At 38.4% G+C, this 19,709-nt stretch overlaps 1 protein-coding gene across 11 annotated transcripts in view; it reads left to right on the top strand.

Annotated features, from left to right (window-relative positions):
* The window catches only part of TOR1AIP1 (torsin 1A interacting protein 1), a 51,765-nt gene that overhangs the window by 9,174 nt on the left and 22,882 nt on the right, over window positions 1–19,709 (top strand). For 3 of the 11 annotated variants that reach the window (XM_027086159.1, XM_027086161.1, XM_027086160.1), the window contains exons 4-5: window positions 573–617; window positions 940–963. The exons of 5 other annotated variants lie outside the window; for them this stretch is intronic. In XM_027086159.1, coding sequence (XP_026941960.1) covers window positions 573–617; window positions 940–963 — 69 coding nt within the window. The remainder of the gene's footprint in view (window positions 1–572; window positions 618–939; window positions 964–19,709) is intronic. 3 more of the 11 variants (XM_027086163.1, XM_027086168.1, XM_027086162.1) reach the window with 1 other exon arrangement.

Here is a 19,709-nt window from a genome sequence, read left to right as displayed (position 1 = left end):
ACATCTTTCTATACAAGTGTATAAAGGACTTCCTCATTCTTTTTAAGAGGTTGTTTCTTATATGTTGCTATGATTCTTTTTGTTAGCAAAATGGTTTTAAATTAGGGTCAGGGACTTTTTATTCTTCCCAGTATAATGCTAATAAAAAATTCAAGACTGAGGCTTTGTGGCTCAGGGCTATAAATTTTCCCTGCCTTAATTACGTTTCTTTTTGACTAAAACCTTAAAAGAGTATTGCCCTTAAATTGATTTCATGACTGTGAAAGAAAACTAGTAATGTCATTCCAGGAGGTCTACTTCTACTTAATTTTTAGAGTTTACAGACCCATAAGGGTGCTTTATCATGGGAACTAAAAAGGAAGCATATTTATCTTCACATGAGGTTTCTACTCCTCAATCATTCCCTTTAAAAAAGAATTCGGTTGATTTTTTTTTTTTTGATAGATGGCTGTCCTTTTAAGTGTTATAAATGATAAAAATCTGTTAAGGTTTTGATGATGAACCTGTGGTAAAGAACCATATGATGCATTTCCTTTTCAGCTCTAATCATTTTCTTGCTATCTCTCTTGCAGATTCGTCATATAAAACAAATGGAAATACTAAAATGAGTGAATTAGGTTTGTTTATCTCTAATTCTTGTAGGTTCTCTTTGAGGTGTCGAATTATCAGTAGAATACAGGAGTACATTCATTTGGCCACTGGCTTGAGAATATTACTTTGTTCATTATCTCAGCTTGAGGGGCAGTGTCCTTATGACCATAAACTTTCTTAATCACCTGGGTTTTTATTCTCTCTAAAATTATGTCTTTTGTTATATTATTGTTTAAATTCATGTAAGAAAATATAAGAACATATATTTTAGTTTTTACTAGCAGTCAAGTTCACACTATTGGGAGAAAAGGATATCAATTTACCAATTAAGGTTTTTCCTTGATTTAGAAAGTGAATTTGAGCTTTTTCAAGGTAAGTTCAGTGTTCTTTGCCATGTTTGTTGAAGTGGTTTATATTCTTTTCAGTGTTTGCCTTGGTGTAAGACATGAGCTACCAAGATCTGCGGCTTTAAGTGAATTTACATTGATTGTGGTTGGACTTAGGTTACAATTCTTTTCTAAATTTGGAGATGAGTCAAAAGGAGGGAAGCTTCATTTTTCTTTATAAATAGTTGCAGCTTGTTTTAAATTTCTTTCACTTAAGCTCAGGCTAATTTTTTTTAGAGACTTCAGCACTTATAGTGTCTGGGTACTGAAAATGATCCTTGTAGTACGCAACTTATCATGTGTACTTTCACCCACCAGTTTCTCAGATGCTCTATTTAAAAACTTAGAAAAAAAATTTTTTAAGTCACAGAATCTTAATTAGAAGAGAACTTGGAGCTGAAATAATCTAGCACTTTTATGTTCTTTGTATGCTAGATTTAGAAATCATTTCTACAAGTACTTTATAATAAAAACTAACTTTAAAAAAGTGCTTTCCAGCTTAAAGGGAATTTCTGTGAGATCAGTATAGGGAATGACACCCTCTTTTTTTTTTTTTTTTTTTTAATAGTAATGCTAGTACATCTTGGAGTATATAAAATGGCTATTCATGGAGCTTGAGCACTAGTGATACTTCCAAACTATTCTTTATTCTCTTTTTCTTGCAGCCCCACTCTGTTCTCCAAAACATGATTGGCACTGAATAGTCTTAAAAGGTACCTTTCTTGAAGGTATCTATAGCAGGGGTCCACAAACTACAACAACAAAAGTTGTTAGAAAAGTGACACCTCCTTAATAGCACATTTAATTATTGCCATTTGTCTAAAAGCCACAGCTTTTATAATTTAATAACTTTTTTTGATTAAGGGTATTATTGCTCCAAATGGGATTTTAATTTCTTAAAGTTTCTGCATGAGTGTAGGGAAGAGTAATACCTTTTTTAAAAAAAAATTTTTTAAATGCTCTAACCTTCCACATGTAGCAGCCAAGAAGTTTAAAATAAACGAAACTGAATGACAAAAGAGGGAAATGAAATTAAAAGCTATGTAGTCATAGATACTGCTGATTCACCATGAGATTGTATTTGAGATTGTATTTGAATATTTATCTGTACATTCTCTGCAGCTTGGGTTAAAAAAATGAAAATTGTTTTAAGTATTAAAATAGTGGTATATATATATATATATGGTAGCCTAGAGAAGCTCCCTACTCTGGAAGAGGTCAGGAAGGTTTTATGGAGATGGCATTTGAACTGAATTTTGAAGGATGAATAGCAGGCAAAATGGGGAAGGAGAATTACAAATATCGCCAATACTTGTAATTGTTTTGTAATAGAATGTCACTTTTTTACCTTTAGAGTTCAGGCAATATGAGAAACTCCTTTACATTAGAGGCAACACTCACATTAACTGTGGCTCTTTGAGATATTTTATGTTAAATAATTTTCAGAATGACATTCTAAATCGGTAGACTTGGGTTTCTAGAGTTTCATTTTCTAGAGTGAGAAACATGTTTAAAAATGTATATACAGTCAAGACGAAAGCCTATTACAGTGATGATTACTTGTCAAATGTACAAGAGTTATTATTATTTAAGCTGTCTAATTCATAAAATATTACTGGATTGTAAGGCACAAAATAATACCGTTTTTTGTTCTTAGTGATGTTATCAAGATAGCCTAGCTTGACAAGTTATTGTTTATGTCTTGTATAGTGCTGATAAATATTTACTGTTAGGAACATGGAATTCTAAAGAAAGGATTTTTAGACACAGATTAAAAGTCTTTAAAGCGTTCAAAAATAAATTAAATACTTCAAATATGATAATAACATATTAGAAGTATTAAAAGTAAATGGGGAACTCTGTTTTATAAGCTGGTTAAAAAATAATTCTTAAATCCTCCCCCATGCTAATTAGAACACTAACATAAACAGAAAAAAAGGAGATTGAATTTTAGGCAACCTGGTATATGGACTGATTATTAGTTAATTGGCTCTAGACAAATTGACCTGGAACTTCAAAAGTATTATGGAAATAAATTGTATCAGGATGAAAAAGGGAAGGATTACTGTATAATTTATTTTTTCTGATAGTTGGGTGAATGAATATAAATCTTCAACATACTTTTCTTTCCATTAACGCAGACTCAAAAATCAGTTCAGCCTTAAAGAAAGTTTGCTACACCAAATAAATTTTAAACTATATAAAACGTAATGCCCTAATATAATTGTAACTTTAGCCCAGCTGCTGTATTACATGACTTACACTTAGGTGTTGTTGGAACCTCTCATTTTAGGAGGAATTCACATCTCAGCCTTTTCCCATCATTCATTCATTTATTCAAAAAATTATTGAGGAAGGGACTTCCCTGGTGGTGGTGCAGTTGTTAAAACTCTGCTTGCCAGTGCAGGGGACATGGGTTCAAGCCCTGGTCCGGGAAGATCCCACATGCTGCCGAGCAACTAAGCCCATGTGCCGTAACTACTGAGCCCGTTTGCTACAACTACTGAAGCTCGCGCACCTACAGCCCATGCTCCGCAAGAGAAGCCACCACGATGAGAAGCCTGCGCACTGCAATGAAGAGTAGCCCCCAGTCGCTGCAACTAGAGAAAGACTGCACGCAGCAACGAAAACCCCATGCAGCCATAAATAAATAAATAAATAAATAAAATTATTGCGGAAGACTTTTTGGTTCCACGTGTAAGGAGCTTGGAAGTCACCACTTCAGCCTAATAACAAGTCAAAAACTGACAACTGAAAAATCAACAACTCTTAGATCCATAACAGAGGAGATGACACAGGTAAAACCACTGACCCCAAGATTGGAGAAACAGACAAACATAGGAAGTCACGGCTTACTGGAGCCAAGATTCACAAGCAGAAGCCTCTGCAGGAGGTAGTGCTGGGTAGGAAAATCTGAGCTGCAGTTGGTGAATTGTTGGAGGCTCAGTGTGGACAAGTCTGAAGAGTTAAAAATTCCAGGAGGACCCAGTCAAAGGTGGGCCCCTACTGTATTGTGAAATTTACCTCCAGAAGCTCAGCCAGGCTCCCATAATGAATATCAGCAAAAAATCCCCTCGTACTTATGCAAGGTAAAGGGAGAAAGGAAACATTTTGAAATATGCAAGGGCATTCTGTTCTTCTTAACAAGGCAAGCCCTCAAGGAAATCTAGTTAACTGGAACCTAACCTACTCTATTATTATTAAAGCCCGACTGACCTGAAGGAAGGGAAATACGCAATGCCAGCCCACTCTGAACATCCTGTCACACCTAAAAGGGAAGGGAAAAAAGGTGAGGAACTGTTTTGAAGTTCACGGTCCACAGGCATAAGCTTAACCAAAAACAGAGACCTAGAGCTATAGAATACTTCCCCTTCCCCAATACCTGACCACCACCTTACTAAAGATCTATTTACATCAGTTCTTTTTACCCAGTACAGCATGTCCAGCTATCAAGAAAAAAATTACGAAACATGCCAAAATGCAAAAAACACAATTTGAAAAGATACAGCAACATCAACCAGACGTGGCAGGGATGTTAGAATTATCAGACCAGGAATTTAAAACAACTATGACTAATATGCTAAGGGCTCTAATGGATAAAGTAGACAGCATGCAAGAACAGAAAAACAGTGTCAGCTGAGAGATAGAAATCCTAAGAAAGAATCAAAAAGAAATGCTACAGATAAAAAAGCACTGTAGGGCTTCCCTGGTGGCGCAGTGGTTGGGAGTCCGCCTGCCGATGCGGGGGACGCGGGTTCGTGCCCTGGTCCGGGAGGATCCCACATGCCGCGGAGTGGCTGGGCCCGTGAGCCATGGCCGCTGAGCCTGCGCATCCGGAGCCTGTGCTCCGCACCGGAGAGGCCACAACAGTGAGAGGCCCGCGTACCGCAAAAAATAAATAAATAATAAAATAAAATAAAATAAAAATTGGCACGTTAAAAAAAAAAAAAAGCACTGTAACAGAAATGAAGAATGCTTTTGGTGGGCTTATTGGACTGGACACGGCTAAGGAAAGAATCTCTACAGGATATATCAACAGACTCCTCAAAGAAATTATAATTATGTGACATGATGTGTTAGTAAGTGCTATGATGACAATCATATTGCACTATATAAATGTATCAAATCAACACATTGTACACCTTACCCATAACACAATGTTAAGTATCAGTTATATCTCAATTAAAAAAAATAGAATCCTTGAAACCAAAAATCAAAGAGAACAATGACTGAGGAATACAGAATATCCTAGACTGTGTGACAGCTACAAAAGGTGTAATAATGCATGCATAATGTGAATAATAGAAGGAGAAGAAAGGAACAGAAGAAATGCTTGAAATAATAATGACTGAGAATTTCCCAAATTAATGTCAAACACTAAATTCAGATCCAGGAAGCTGACAAACACCAAGCAGGATTAATGCCAAAAAATAAAAATACACTTAGGCATATCCTTTTTAAACCACAGAATGTCAAAAATAAAGAAAAAAATCCCAAAAGAAGTCAGAGGAAGACAGCACATGACCTGTAAAGGAATAAAGGTCAGAATTACGTCTAACATCTCCTCAGAAATCATGCAAGCAAGAAGAGATTGGAGTGAAAGATTTAAAGTGTTCAAAGAAAAAAACCCACCAACCTGGAATACTGTACCTTGCAAAACTATCCTTCAGAGGTGAAGCCTCTACCCGAGCTAACTAAGAAAAAAAGAAAAGGAAAGAAGAAAAAAAAAAAGGGAGGAAAAAAAGTGGGACACAAATTACTGATGTCAGGAATAAAAGAGGGGACACTACAGATCCCATGGAAATTAAAAGAATAACACAGGAATATTATGAACAACTCTATGCCACAGATTTGATAACCTAGATGAAATGAACTGACTCCTCAAAAGACATAATCTGCTAAAACTCACTCAAGAAGAAATAGGTGATCCAAATAGATCTATATCTCTTAAGTTAATTGAATCAATAAATAATAACCTTCCAAAACAGAAAGCACCAGGCCCAGATGAGTTTCCTAGTGAATTCTGTCAAACATTTAAGGAAGAAATTATACCAATTCTCTACAATCTCTTGGAGTATAGAAGCAGAGGAATTACTTCCTAACTCATTCTGTGAGGCCAGCATTATGCTAATACCTAAACCAGATGAAAACATCCTGAGAAAAAACTATAGACCAATGTCAGAAATACAGCAGAGTGAAGCATCTACCTTTGCCTGTCCCCTTCACTGTACAACCAGTGAAACATCCACAACTTAACAAAGGTGCCTCTGCCCAAAACAACAGGATGCTGGAGAATTCCACACAGCTGTACATCTAAAGCTGGGTGAATTTTAACACTTAGTGGAAGTGGAACTGAGGGAACAGTAGAGATGGGGCCTGCAATTTGAGTCCCTTAATGGGACAGCAGAGCCCACAGCTTCAGAGAACGCAGTAACTGCAAGAAAGGCTACATGCATGACTTGAGCCAACTGACTGCACCAGCACCCATGGCCACAAGTAACTGGTGGGTAGCAGCAGTGGGGCCTAGGACCCCATCACAACAGCTGCTGAGGTGCCCACATCCACAGCCCCCTCCACCTCCTATTCACAGTGGCAGAGCCTGCAAACCTTACAACAGACAAGGTAGAGTTGCCTGCATGACTCCAGCTCCCTCTGCCCCCTCCGTCCTCTCCCCTTCCCCCGATGGTGGGAAGTGACCTCTAAATAGAAATCTAGAAATGATACAAGTAGAAGACGAAAGAGAAATAAGGTGTTTTAAAAACGAGGAAATCCTATGAGAGAAGTCCAACTCTTTTAGGAAGGGCAACGTTAGGATAATGGGTATCCCAGAAGGAGAAGGGAGCAGAGAGGTTATTTAAAGAAATAATAGCTGGGCTTCCCTGGTTGCGCAGTGGTTGAGAGTCTGCCTGCCGATGCAGGGGACACGGGTTAGTGTCCCGGTCTGGGGAAAATCCCACATGCCACGGAGCGGTGGGGCCCGTGAGCCATGGCCGCTGAGCCTGTGTGTCCGGAGCCTGTGCTCCGCAACGGGAGAGGCCACAGCAGTGAGAGGCTTGCGTACCGAAAAAAAATAGTAATAATAATAATAGCTGAGAATTTCCCAAACCTAGGGAAGGAGCTGCATATACAAACCCATGAAACTAAGAGAACACCTAATTACCTCTATGCAAAAAGACCTCCTCCAAGACATAATATTAAAATTCTCAAAATTCAATAACAGTATTCTAAAGGCAGCCAGGGAAAAAATAATGGTGACCTACATACAAAGGAACCCCCCATTAGGCTATCAGTGGATTTCTCAGCAGAAACCCTACAGGCCAGGAGTAGAATGACATTCTCAAAATACTGAAAGATAAGAACTGTCACACAAGAATACTCTATCCAGCAAAGTTAACATTCACATATAAAGGAGAAAAAGACTTTCCCAGACAAAAGCTGAAGGAGTTCATCAACACTAAACCTGCCTTGCAAGCTCTATTGAAAGGAGCTCTTCAACCAGAAACAAAGTGGCCAAAATATACAAAACTTTGAGCAAGGTGATAAATAGAACTAGAAAATTGCAACGGTCTGTCAGATTTTTTAAACCCTCTATCATCACATAAAGGTTAAAGGGAGAAAAAAAGCAGAATAATATAACTATCTCACCTTGATAACAAACTCAATATAAAAAGGAATAACTTAAGACAACAAAAACATAAAAGGGGAAAAGGACAGAACTTGTATAGGTAAATGAAGATATCAGTAGAAAAAGGACTATTTTAACTAAGGTGTTTTATACAAACCTCAGGGTAAACACAAACATTAACATAGAGCAGAGACACACAACATAACGAGAAGAGCCTGAGAAAAATATCTTAGAAAACCACCAAACCAAAATGGCAGACAGGGGACTTCCCTGGTGGTCCAGTGGTTAAGACTTCACCTTCCAATGCAGGGGGTGCGGGTCCAATCCCTGATTGGGGAGCTAAGATCCACGTGCCTCATGGCCAAAAAACCAAAACATGAAACAGAAGCAATATTGTAACAAATTCAGTAAAGACTTGAAAAAAATGGTCCATATCTAAAAACAAGAAAAAAAAAAAAAAATGCCAGACAGAAGCACTAGGAGAAACAAGGTATAGATCAACTAGAAAAAAAAAGATATGATGGCAGTACTATGTCCTTATCTATCAATAATCACCCTAAATATAAATGAATTGCACTCACCAATCAAAAGACACAGAGTGGCTGGATGGATTGAAAAACAACTATATGTTTCCTCTAGAAGACATAGCTCTAAAGACAAACATAGGCTAAAAGTAAAAGGATGGAAGATGTTACATCAAGCAACTAGCAGCCAAAAGAAAGCTGGTATAGCCATACTCATATCAGAAAAAGTAGACTCCAAGCCAAAAAAGGTAACAACAGACAAAAATGAACAGTATGTAATAATAAAGGAGACAATTTATCAAGAAGACGTAACAGTGATAACATAACAGACAGATCATTCAGACAGAAAGTCAACAAGGAAACACTGGCCTTAAATGAAACATTAGACCAGATGGAGTTGATAGATTTTTAAAGAACGTTCCATCCAAACACAGCAGAATATACATTCTTCTCGAGGGAACGTGGAACTTTCTCAAGGATAGACGATATGTTAGACACAAAACAAGTTTCCGTAAATTTAAGAAGATTGAAGTCATATGCCATCTTCTCTTACCACAATGGAATGAAACTAGAAATCAACTTACAAGAAGAAAACTAGAAAAATTACAAATATATGGAAACTGAAAAACTATTGGATCAATGAAATTGAAGGAGAAATAAAAAATTACTTGAAAACAAACGTAAATGAAAATACAATATACCAAAATCTATGGGATGGAATAAAAGAGGGAAGATTTTTTTTGTTTTTTTTCTTTACATCTTTATTGGAGTACAATTGCTTCACAATGGCTTGTCCCTCTCCGCTTCACAACAAAGTGAATCAGCCACACACATACATATGCTCCCACATCTGTTCCCTCCTGCGTCTCCCTCCCCCCCACCCTTCATATCCCACCCCTCTAGGTGGTCACAAAGCACCGAGCTGATCTCCCTGTGCTATGCGGCTGCTTCCCACTAGCTATCTATTTTACATTTCGTAGTGTATATATGTCCATGCCACTCTCTTTCTTTCTCACAGCTTACCCTTCCCCCTCCCCATATCATCAAGTCCATTCTCTAGTAGATCTGTATCTTTATTCCTGTCTTACCCCTAGGTTCTTCATGTCATTTTTTTTTCTTAAATTCCATATATATGTGTTAACATATGGTATTTGTCTTTCTCTTTCTGACTTACTTCACTCTGTATGACAGACTCTTCGTCCATCGACGTCATTACAAATAGCTCAAATTCGTTTCTTTTTATGGCTGAGTAATATTCTATTGTATATATGTGCCACATCTTCTTTATCCATTCATCCGATGATGGGCACTTAGGTTGTTTCCATCTCCGGGCTATTGTAAACAGAGCTGCAATGAACATTTTGGTACATGACTCTTTTTGAATTCTGGTTTTCTCAGGGTATATGCCCAGTAGTGGGATTGCTGAGTCATATGGTAGTTCTATTTGTAGTTTTTTAAGGAACCTCCATACTGTTCTCCATAGTGGCTGTACCAATTCACATTCCCACCAGCAGTGCAAGAGTGTTCGCTTTTCTCCACACCCTCTCCAGCATTTATTGTTTCTAGATTTTTTGATGATGGCCATTCTGACTGGTGTGAGATGATATCTCATTGTAGTTTTGATTTGCATTTCTCTAATGATTAATGATGTTGAGTGTTCTTTCATGTGTTTGGTGGCAGTCTGTATATCTTCTTTGCAGAAATGTCTATTTAGATCTTCTGCCCATTTTGGGATTGGGTTGTTTGTTTTTTTGTTATTGAGCTACGTGAGCTGCTTATAAATTTTAGAGATTAATCCTTTGTCAGTTGCTTCATTTGCAAATATTTTCTCCCATTCTGAGGGTTGTCTTTTGGTCTTGTTTATGATTTCCTTTGCTGTGCAAAAGCTTTGAAGTTTCATTAGGTCCCATTTGTTTATTTTTGTTTTTATTTCCATTTCTCTAGGAGGTGGGTCAAAAAGGACCTTGCTGTGATTTATGTCATAGAGTGTTCTGCCTATGTTTTCTTCTAAGAGTTTGATAGTTTCTGGCCTTACATTTAGGTCTTTAATCCATTTTGAGCTTATTTTTGTGTATGGTGAAAGGGAGTGATGTAATCTCATACTTTTACATGTACCTGTCCAGTTTTCCCACCACCACTTATTGAAGAGGCTGTCCTTGTTCCACTGTACATTCCTGCCTCCTTTATCAAAGATAAGGTGACCATATGTGTGTGGGTTTATCTCTGGGCTTTCTATCCTGTTCCATTGATCTATCTTTCCGTTTTTGTGCCAGTACCATACTGTCTTGATTACTGTAGCTCTGTAGTATAGTATGAAGTCAGGGAGCCTGATTCCTCCAGCTTCGTTTTTTGTTCTCAAGATTGCTTTGGCTATTCGGGGTCCTTTGTGTTTCCATACAAACTGTGAAATTTTTTGTTCTAGTTCTGTGAAAAATGCCAGTGGTAGTTTGATAGGGATTGCATTGAATCTGTAGATTGCTTTGGGTAGTAGGGTCATTTTCACAATGTTGATTCTTCCAATCCAAGAACATGGTATATCTCTCCATCTGTTTGTATCATCTTTAATTTCTTTCTTCAGTGTCTTATAGTTTTCTGGATACAGGTCTTTTGTCTCCTTAGGTAGGTTTATTCCAAGATATTTTATTCTTTTTGTTGCAATGGTAAATGGGAGTGGTTTCTTGATTTCACTTTCAGATTTTTCACCATTAGTGTATAGGAATGCCAGAGATTTCTCTGCATTAATTTTGTATCCTGCTACTTTACCAGATTCATTGATTAGCTCTCGTAGTTTTCTAGTAGCATCTTTAGGATTCTCTGTGTATAGTATCATGTCATCTGCAAACAGTGACAGCTTTACTTCTTCTTTTCCAATTTGGATTCCTTTTATTTCCTTTTCTTCTCTGATTGCTGTGGCTAAAACTTCCAAAACTATGTTGAATAAGACTGGTGAGAGTGGGCAACCTTGTCTTGTTCCTGATCTTAGTGGAAATGCTTTCAGTTTTTCACCATTGAGGACGATGTTGGCTGTGGGTTTGTCATATATGGCCTTTATTATGTTGAGGAAAGTTCCCTCTATGCCTACTTTGTGGAGGATTTTTATCATAAATGGGTTTTGAATTTTGTCGAAAGCTTTCTCTGCATCTATTGAGATGACCATATGGTTTTTCTCCTTTAATTTGTTAATATGGTGTATCACGTTGATTGATTTGCATATATTGAAGAATCCTTGCTTTCCTGGAATAAACCCCACTTGATCATGGTGTATGATCCTTTTAATGTGCTGTTGGATTCTGTTTGCTAGTATTTTGTTGAGGATTTTTGCATCTATGTTCATCAGTGATATTGGCCTGTAGTTTTCTTTCTTTGTGACATCCTTATCTGGTTTTGGTATCAAGGTGATGGTGGCCTCATAGAATGAGTTTGGGAGTGTTCCTCCATCTGCTATATTTTGGAAGAGTTTGAGAAGGATAGATGTTAGCTCTTCTCTAAATGTTTGGTAGAATTCGCCTGTGAAGCCATCTGGTCCTGGGCTTTTGTTTGTTGGAAGATTGTTAATCACAGTTTCAATTTCAGTGCTTGTGATTGGTCTGTTCATATTTTCTATTTCTTCCTGATTTAGTCTTGGCAGGTTGCGCATTTCTAAGAATTTGTCCATTTCTTCCAGGTTGTCCATTTTATTGGCATAGAGTTGCTTGTAGTAATCTCTCATGATCTTTTGTATTTCTGGAGTGTCAGTTGTTACTTCTCCTTTTTCATTTCTAATGAAATGAAAAGATATGAGTGTTCTCCCTTTTTTTCTTGATAAGTCTGGCTAATGGTTTATCAATTTTGTTTATCTTCTCAAAGAACCAGCTTTTAGTTTTATTGATCTTTGCTATTGTTTTCTTCATTTCTTTTTCATTTATTTCTGATCTGATCTTTATGCGTTCTTTCCTTCTGCTAACTTTGGGTTTTTTTTGTTCTTTCTGTAATTGCTTTAGGTGTAAGGTTAGGTTATTTGAGATGTTTCTTGTTTCTTGACATAGGATTGTATTGCTATAAACTTCCCTCTTAGAACTGCTTTTGCTGCATCCCATAGGTTTTCGGTCGTCGTGTCTCCATTGTCATTTGTTTCTAGGTATTTTTTGATTTCCTCTTTGATTTCTTCAGTCATCACTTCGTTATTAAGTAGTGTATTGTTTAGCCTCCATGTGTTTGTATTTTTTACAGATCTTTTCCTGTAATTGGTATCTAGTCTCATAGCGTTGTGGTTGGAAAAGATACTTGAAACAATTTCAATTTTCTTAAATTTACCAAGGCTTGATTTGTGACCCAAGATATGATCTATCCTGGAGAATGTTCCATGAGCACTTGAGAAAAATGTGTATTCTGTTGTTTTTGGATGGAAAGTCCTATAAATATCAGTTAAGTCCATCTTGTTTAATGTATCATTTAAAGCTTGTGTTTCCTTATTTATTTTCATTTTGGATGATCTGTCCATTGGTGAAAGTGGGGTGTTAAAGTCCCTTACTATGAATGTGTTAATGTCGATTTCCCCTTTTATGGCTGTTAGTATTTGCCTTATGTATTGAGGTGCTCCTATGTTGGGTGCATAAATATTTACAATTGTTACATCTTCTTCTTGGACTGATCCCTTGATCATTATGTAGTGTCCTTTTTGTCTCTTCTAATAGTCTTTATTTTAAAGTCTATTTTGTCTGATATGAGAATTGCTACTCCAGCTTTCTTTTGGTTTCCATTTGCATGGAATATCTTTTTCCATCCCCTTACTTTCAGTCTGTATGTGTCTCTAGGTCTGAAGTGGGTCTCTTGTAGACAGCATATATGGGTCTTGTTTTTGTATCCATTCAGCCAATCTGTGTCTTTTGGTGGGAGCATTTAGTCCATTTACATTTAAGGTAATTATCGATATGTATGTTCCTATTCCCATTTTCTTAATTTTTTTTGGTTCGTTATTGTAGATCTTTTCCTTCTCTTGTGTTTCTTGCCTGGAGAAGTTCCTTTAGCATTTGTTGTAAAGCTGGTTTGGTGGTGCTGAACTCTCTCAGCTTTTGCTTGTATGTAAAGGTTTTAATTTCTCCATCAAATCTGAGTGAGTTCCTTGCTGGGTAGAGTAATCTTGGTTGCAGGTTTTTCTCCTTCATCACTTTAAATATGTCCTGCCACTCCCTTCTGGCTTGCAGAGTTTCTACTGAAAGATCAGCTGTTAACCTTATGGGGATTCCCTTGTGTGTTATTTGTTGTTTTTCCCTTGCTGCTTTTAATATGTTTTCTTTGTGTTTAATTTTTGACAGTTTGATTAATATGTGTCTTGGCATGTTTCTCCTTGGATTTATCCTGTATGGGACTCTCTGTGCTTCCTGGACTTGATTAACTATTTCCTTTCCCATATTAGGGAAGTTTTCAACTATAATCTCTTCAAATATTTTCTCAGTCCCTTTCTTTTTCTCTTCTTCTTCTGGAACCCCTATAATTCGAATGTTGGTGCGTTTAATGTTGTCCCAGAGGTCTCTGAGACTGTCCTCAGTTATTTTCATTCTTTTTTCCTTATTCTGCTCTGCAGTAGTTATTTCCACTATTTTATCTTCCAGGTCACTTATCCGTTCTTCTGCCTCAGTTATTCTGCTATTGATCCCTTCTAGAGTATTTTTAATTTCATTTATTGTGTTGTTCATCGTTTCTTGTTTCATCTTTAGTTCTTCTAGGTCCTTGTTAAACGTTTCTTGCATTTTTTCTATTCTATTTCCAAGATTTTGGATCATCTTTACTATCATTATTCTGAATTCTTTTTCAGGTAGACTGCCTATTTCTTCTTCATTTGTTAGGTCTGGTGGGTTTTTATCTTGCTCCTTCATCTGCTGTGTGTTTTTCTGTCTTCTCATTTTGCTTATCTTACTGTGTTTTGGGTCTCCTTCTTGCAGGCTGCAGGTTCGTAGTTCCCGTTGTTTTTGGTGTCTGTCCCCAGTGGCGAAAGTTGGTTCATTGGGTTGTGTAGGCTTCCTGGTGGAGGGGAGTAGTGCCTGTGTTCTTGTGGATGAGGCTGGATCTTGTCTTTCTGGTGGGCAGGTCCACATCTGCTGGTGTGTTTTGGGGTGTCTGTGGACTTATTATGATTTTAGGCAGCCTCTCTGCTTATGGGTGGGATTGTTTTCCTGTCTTGCTAGTTGTCTGGCATAGGGTGTCCAGCACTGTAGCTTGCTGGTCATTGAGTGAAGCTGGGTGCTGGTGTTGAGATGGAGATCTCTGGGAGATTTTCACCGTTTGATATTATGTGGAGCTGGGAGGTCTCTTGTGGACCAGTGTCCTGAGGTTAACTCTCCCACCTCAGAGGCACAGCACTGACTCCTGGCTGCAGCACCAAGAGCCTTTCATCCACAGAGCTCAGAATAAAAGGGAGGAAAAGAAAGAAAGGAAAGAAAGAAAGAAAGAAAGGAAAAAAGATAAAATAAAGTAAGATAAAAAATAGTTATTAAAATATAAAATAATTATTAAGAAAAAAAATGGACGGATAGAACCCTAGGACAAATGGTGGAAGCAAAGCTATACAGACAAAATCTCACACAGAAGCATACACATACACACTCACAAAAAGCGGAAAAGGGGAAAAAATCATAAATCTTGCTCTCAAGTCTACCTCCTCAATTTGGGATGATTCGTTGTCTACTCAGGTATTCCACAGATGCAGGGTACATCAAGTTGATTGTGGAGCTTTAATCCGATGCTTCTGAGGCTGCTGGGAGAGATTTCCCTTTCTCTTCTTTGTTCTCACAGCTCCCAGGTCTCAGCTTTGGATTTGGCCCCGCCTCTGCGTGTAGGTTGCGGGAGTGCGTCTGTTTTTCGCTCAGACAGGACAGGGTTAAAGGAGCAGCTGCTTCGGGGACTCTGGCTTAGGCCGGTGGGAGGGAGGGTTACGGAGTGTGGGACGAGCCTGCGGCGGCAGAGGCCAGCGTGACGTTGCACCAGCCAGAGGCACGCCGTGCATTCTCCCGGGGAGTTCTCCCTGGATCCCGGGACCCTGGCACTGGCAGGCTGCACAGGCTCCCCGGAAGCGGGGTGGGGATAGTGACCTGTGCTCGCACACAGGCTTCTTGGTGGCAGCTGCAGCAGCCTTGGCGTCTCATGCCCGTCTCTGGGGTCCACGCTTTTAGCCGCGGCTCGCGCCCGTCTCTGGAGCTCCTTTAAGCAGCGCTCTTAATCCCCTCTCCTCGTGCACCAGGAAACAAAGAGGGAAGAAGTCGTCTCTTGCCTCTTCGGCAGGTCCAGACTTTTCGCCGGACTCCCTCCCGGCTAGCCGTGGTGCACTAGCCCCTTAAGGCTGTGTTCACGCCGCCAACCCCAGTCCTCTCCCTGCGCTCCGACCGAAGCCTGAGCCTCAGCTCCCAGCCCCGCCCGACCCGGGTGAGCAGGCAAGCCTCTCGACTGGTGAGTGCCCGGTCGGCACCGATCCTCTGTGTGGGAATCTCTCCGCTTTGCCCTCCGCACCCCTGTTGCTGTGCTCTCCTCCGCGGCTCCGAAGCTTCCCCCTCCGCCTCCCGCAGTCTCCGCCCACGAAGGGGCTTCCTAGTGTGTGGAAACGTTTCCTCCTTCACAGCTCCCTCCCACTGGTGCTGGTTCCGTCCCTATTCTTTTGTCTCTGTTTTTTCTTTTGCCCTACCCAGGTATGTGGGGAGTTTCTTGCCTTTTGGGAGGTCTGAGGTCTTCTGCCAGCGTTCAGTAGGTGTTCTGTAGGAGTTGTTCCACATGTAGATGTATTTCTGGTGTATCTGTGGGGAGGAAGGTGATCTCCGCGTCTTACTCTTCTGCCATCTTCCCCTCGTCCTGTCATTTTTTTTCTTTTTTTTAAATTATTTTTATTGGAGTATAGTTGATTTACAGTGTTGTTTTAGATTCAGGTTTACAGCAAATTGAATCTGTTATACACATATCCACTTTTTTTTTTAAGTTTCTTTTCCCATATGGGTCATTACAGAGTACATCCATGTCTTCTTTTTTTAATTAACTTTTATTGGAGTATGGTTGCTTTACAAGGAGGGAAGTTTGTATCAATAAGGTCTACCTCAAGAAAAAGGAAAAATCTTAAACAATCTTACCTTACACCTAAAGAAAGTAGAAAAAGTAGAACAAACGAACCCCAAAGTTAGTATTATTAAGGAAAAAGTAAAGATCAGAGCAGAAATAAATAAGAAACTAAAAAGACAGTAGAAAAGATCAATGAAAGTAAGAGGTAGTTCTTTGGAAAGATAAACAAAATTGACAAACTGTTAGCTAGATTCACTAAGGAGAAAAGCAACAAGGCTCTGATAAATAAAATTAGAAACAAAAGAGAGAAAAAAAACGATACCACAGAAATACAAAGGATTATAAGAGAGTATTTTTAACAGCTATACACCAACAAATTGCACAGCCTAGAAGAAATGGACAATATCTTAGAATCATACAACCTTCCAAGACTGAATCAGGAAGAAATAGAAAATCTGAATAGACTGATCACTTGTACAGAGATTGAAACAGTAATAAGACAACTCCCAAAAAACAAAAGTCCAGGGCCACATGGCTTCACAGGTGAATTCTACCAAACATTCGATGAAGATTTAATACCTATCCTTCTCAAACTGTTCCATAAAACTGAAAAGAAGGGAATACTTCCTATCTCACTGTAACGCATTATTGACCAGAGATGCCACAGGAGTTAGTTTCTGCAGAAATCCCCTGGTCAATAATGTGTTAAGAGGCCAATGTCACCATGATACCAAAACCAGAGGATGATAACAACAACAAAAAATTACAGTCTAGTATTTCTGATGAACATAAATGCAAAAATCCTGAACAAAATATTAGCAAACTGAATTCAACAATATATTGAAAAGATCCTACACCATGATCAAGTGGGAGTTATTTCATTCAAGGATGGTTCAACATTATAAAATCAATCATTGTGATACACCACCTTAATAAAATGAAGGACAAAAGCCGTAAGATCATCTTAGTAGATGCAGAGAAAGCATTTAACAAGATTCAATACTGATTTATGATAAAAATTCTAAATTTGGAATAGTAGGGACACACCTCAACATAATAAAAGCCATATATGATAAACCCACGACAACATGATACTCCATGGTGAAAAATTGAAAGCTATCCCTCTAAGATCAGGAATAAAACAAGGATGTGCACTCTTACCACTCCTATTCAATATAGTATTGGAAGTCCTAGCCAGAGCAATTAGATAAGAAAAAAGAAATGAAATGCGTCCAAATTGGAAAGGAAGAAGTAGAAATAATAAATGAATACAGTAAAGTTGCAGGATATCAAATCAATATATAAAAATCTGGGGATTTCTCTGGTGATGCAGTGGTTAAGAATCTGCCTGCCAATGCAGGGGACACGGGTTTGAGCCGTGGTCCAAGAGCATCCCACATGCTGCAGAGTGACTAAGGAAACAATGTGCATAGCATGGGGAGATCAGCTCAGTGCTTTGTGACTACCTAGGTGGGTAGGATAGGGAGGGTGGGAGGGAGACGCAAGAAGTAGTAGATATGGAGATATATGTATAGCTGATTCACTTTGTCATAAAGCAGAAACTAACACACCATTGTAAAGCAATTATACTCCAGTAAGAATGTTAAAAAGAAAGAAAGCCAGCAATGTCACTTACGATTACAATAAAAATAATAATATACGTGGAAGTAAATTTAATCATGGAGGTAAAAGACATGTACAGTGAAAAATACAAGACACTGTTGAATTGAAGAAGACACAAATAAATGGCAAGATATTCTGTGCTCATGGATTGGAAGAATTAACATTGTCAAAATGTACTTATTACCTAAAGCAAACTACAGATTCAGTGCAATCCCTATCAAAATTCCAAAAACATTTTTCACAGAAAAGAACAAAAAATTTTAAAACTTATGTAGAACCACAAAAGTCCCCAAGTAGACAAAGCAGTCCTGAGAAAAAAGAACAAAGCTGGAGGTATCACACTCCCTGATTCCAAACTATACTACAAAGACATAGAAACAGCATGGTTGCTATGGCAGGAAAACATACATAGATCAATGGAACACAGTTGAGAACCCAGAAATAAGCCCACACACATATGGATATTAATTTATGACAAAGGAGCAATGAACATAAAATGGGAAAAGGATAGTCTCTTCAATTAATGGTATTGGGAAAACTAGACAGCCAAATGCAGAAAAATGAAACTAGACCAAACCATACACAAAAACTAACTCAAAATGGACTAAATATTTGAATATAAGATGAAAGCGTACACTTCTAGAAGAAGCAGAGACAATATACTCTGTGACATCAGTCTTCGCAGTATCTTCCTAGATACATCTCCTCATGCAGGGGAAACACAAGCAAAATTTAACAAGTGAGATTATATCAAGCTAAAAAGCTTCTGCAGCAAAGGAAACCATCAATAGAATGAAAAGACAACCTACTGAATGGGAGAAAGTATTTGCAAATGACATATCAAATATGGGGTTAATATACAAAATATATGAAGAACTCATACAACTCAAAAACAAAAAACCCCAAACAACCTGATTAAAAATTGGGCATAGGGGCTTCTCTGGTGGCACAGTGGTTGAGGGTCCGCCTACCGATGCAGGGGACACGGGTTCGTGCCCCGGTCCGGGAAGATCCCACATGCCACGGAGAGGCTGGGCCCGTGAGCCATGGCCGGTGAGCCTGTGCATCTGGAGCCTGTGCTCCGCAACGGGAGAGGCCACAACAGTGAGAGGCCCACATACCGCAAAAAAAAAAAAAAAAAAATTGTGCATAGGAGCTGAATAGACATTTTTCCTAAGAAGACATACAGATGGCTAACTGGCACATGAAAAAATGTTCAACATCACTGATTATTAGGGAAATGCAAATCAAAACCACAGTGAGATATCACCTCACACCTGTTAGAATTCTCAAAAAGGCAAGAAATAACAAGTGTTGGCAAGGATATGGAGAAAAGGGACACCCTCATACATTGTTGTTAGGAATGTAAGTTGGTACAGTCACTATGGAAGACTAGAGATTCCTCAGAAAGTTAAGAATAGAACTACCATATGATCCAGCTATCCTACTTCTCGGCATTTATCCAAAGAATTTGAAGATACTAATCTGAAGAGATATCTGCACCACCACCCTCCCCCATAATCATCACAGCATTATTTACAATAGCCAAGGTACAGAAACAACCCAAGTGCCCATGAACAGTTGAATGGATAAAGATGTGGTATATGTATAAAATGGAATACTACCCAGCCATAAAAAAATGATGAAATTTTGCTATTTGTGACAGTGTGGATGGACCTTGAGGGCATTATGCTAAGTGAGCTAAGTCAGACAGAGGAAGACATACATATGATTTCATTCATATGGGGAATGTAAAAAAACGAATAAACATTTAAAAATAAGTGAACATACCAAACAAAAACAAACATGTAGATAGAACAAAGTAGTGGTTATCTGAGGGAAAGGGGCGGTGGGGAAGGGAAAATGGGTAGAGGGGATCAACTGCGTGATGGATGGAAAATAAGTTTTTTTTTAATAAATTTATTTGTTTATTATCTATGT

Source organism: Aethalodelphis obliquidens, unplaced genomic scaffold (assembly GCF_003676395.1).
Source record: "Aethalodelphis obliquidens isolate GAN/ISIS:26980383/991018 unplaced genomic scaffold, ASM367639v1 scaffold55, whole genome shotgun sequence".
Taxonomy (NCBI): domain Eukaryota; kingdom Metazoa; phylum Chordata; class Mammalia; order Artiodactyla; family Delphinidae; genus Aethalodelphis; species Aethalodelphis obliquidens.
Note: the sequence above shows the minus strand (reverse complement) of the source record. Positions and strands in the feature narration are given on the sequence as shown.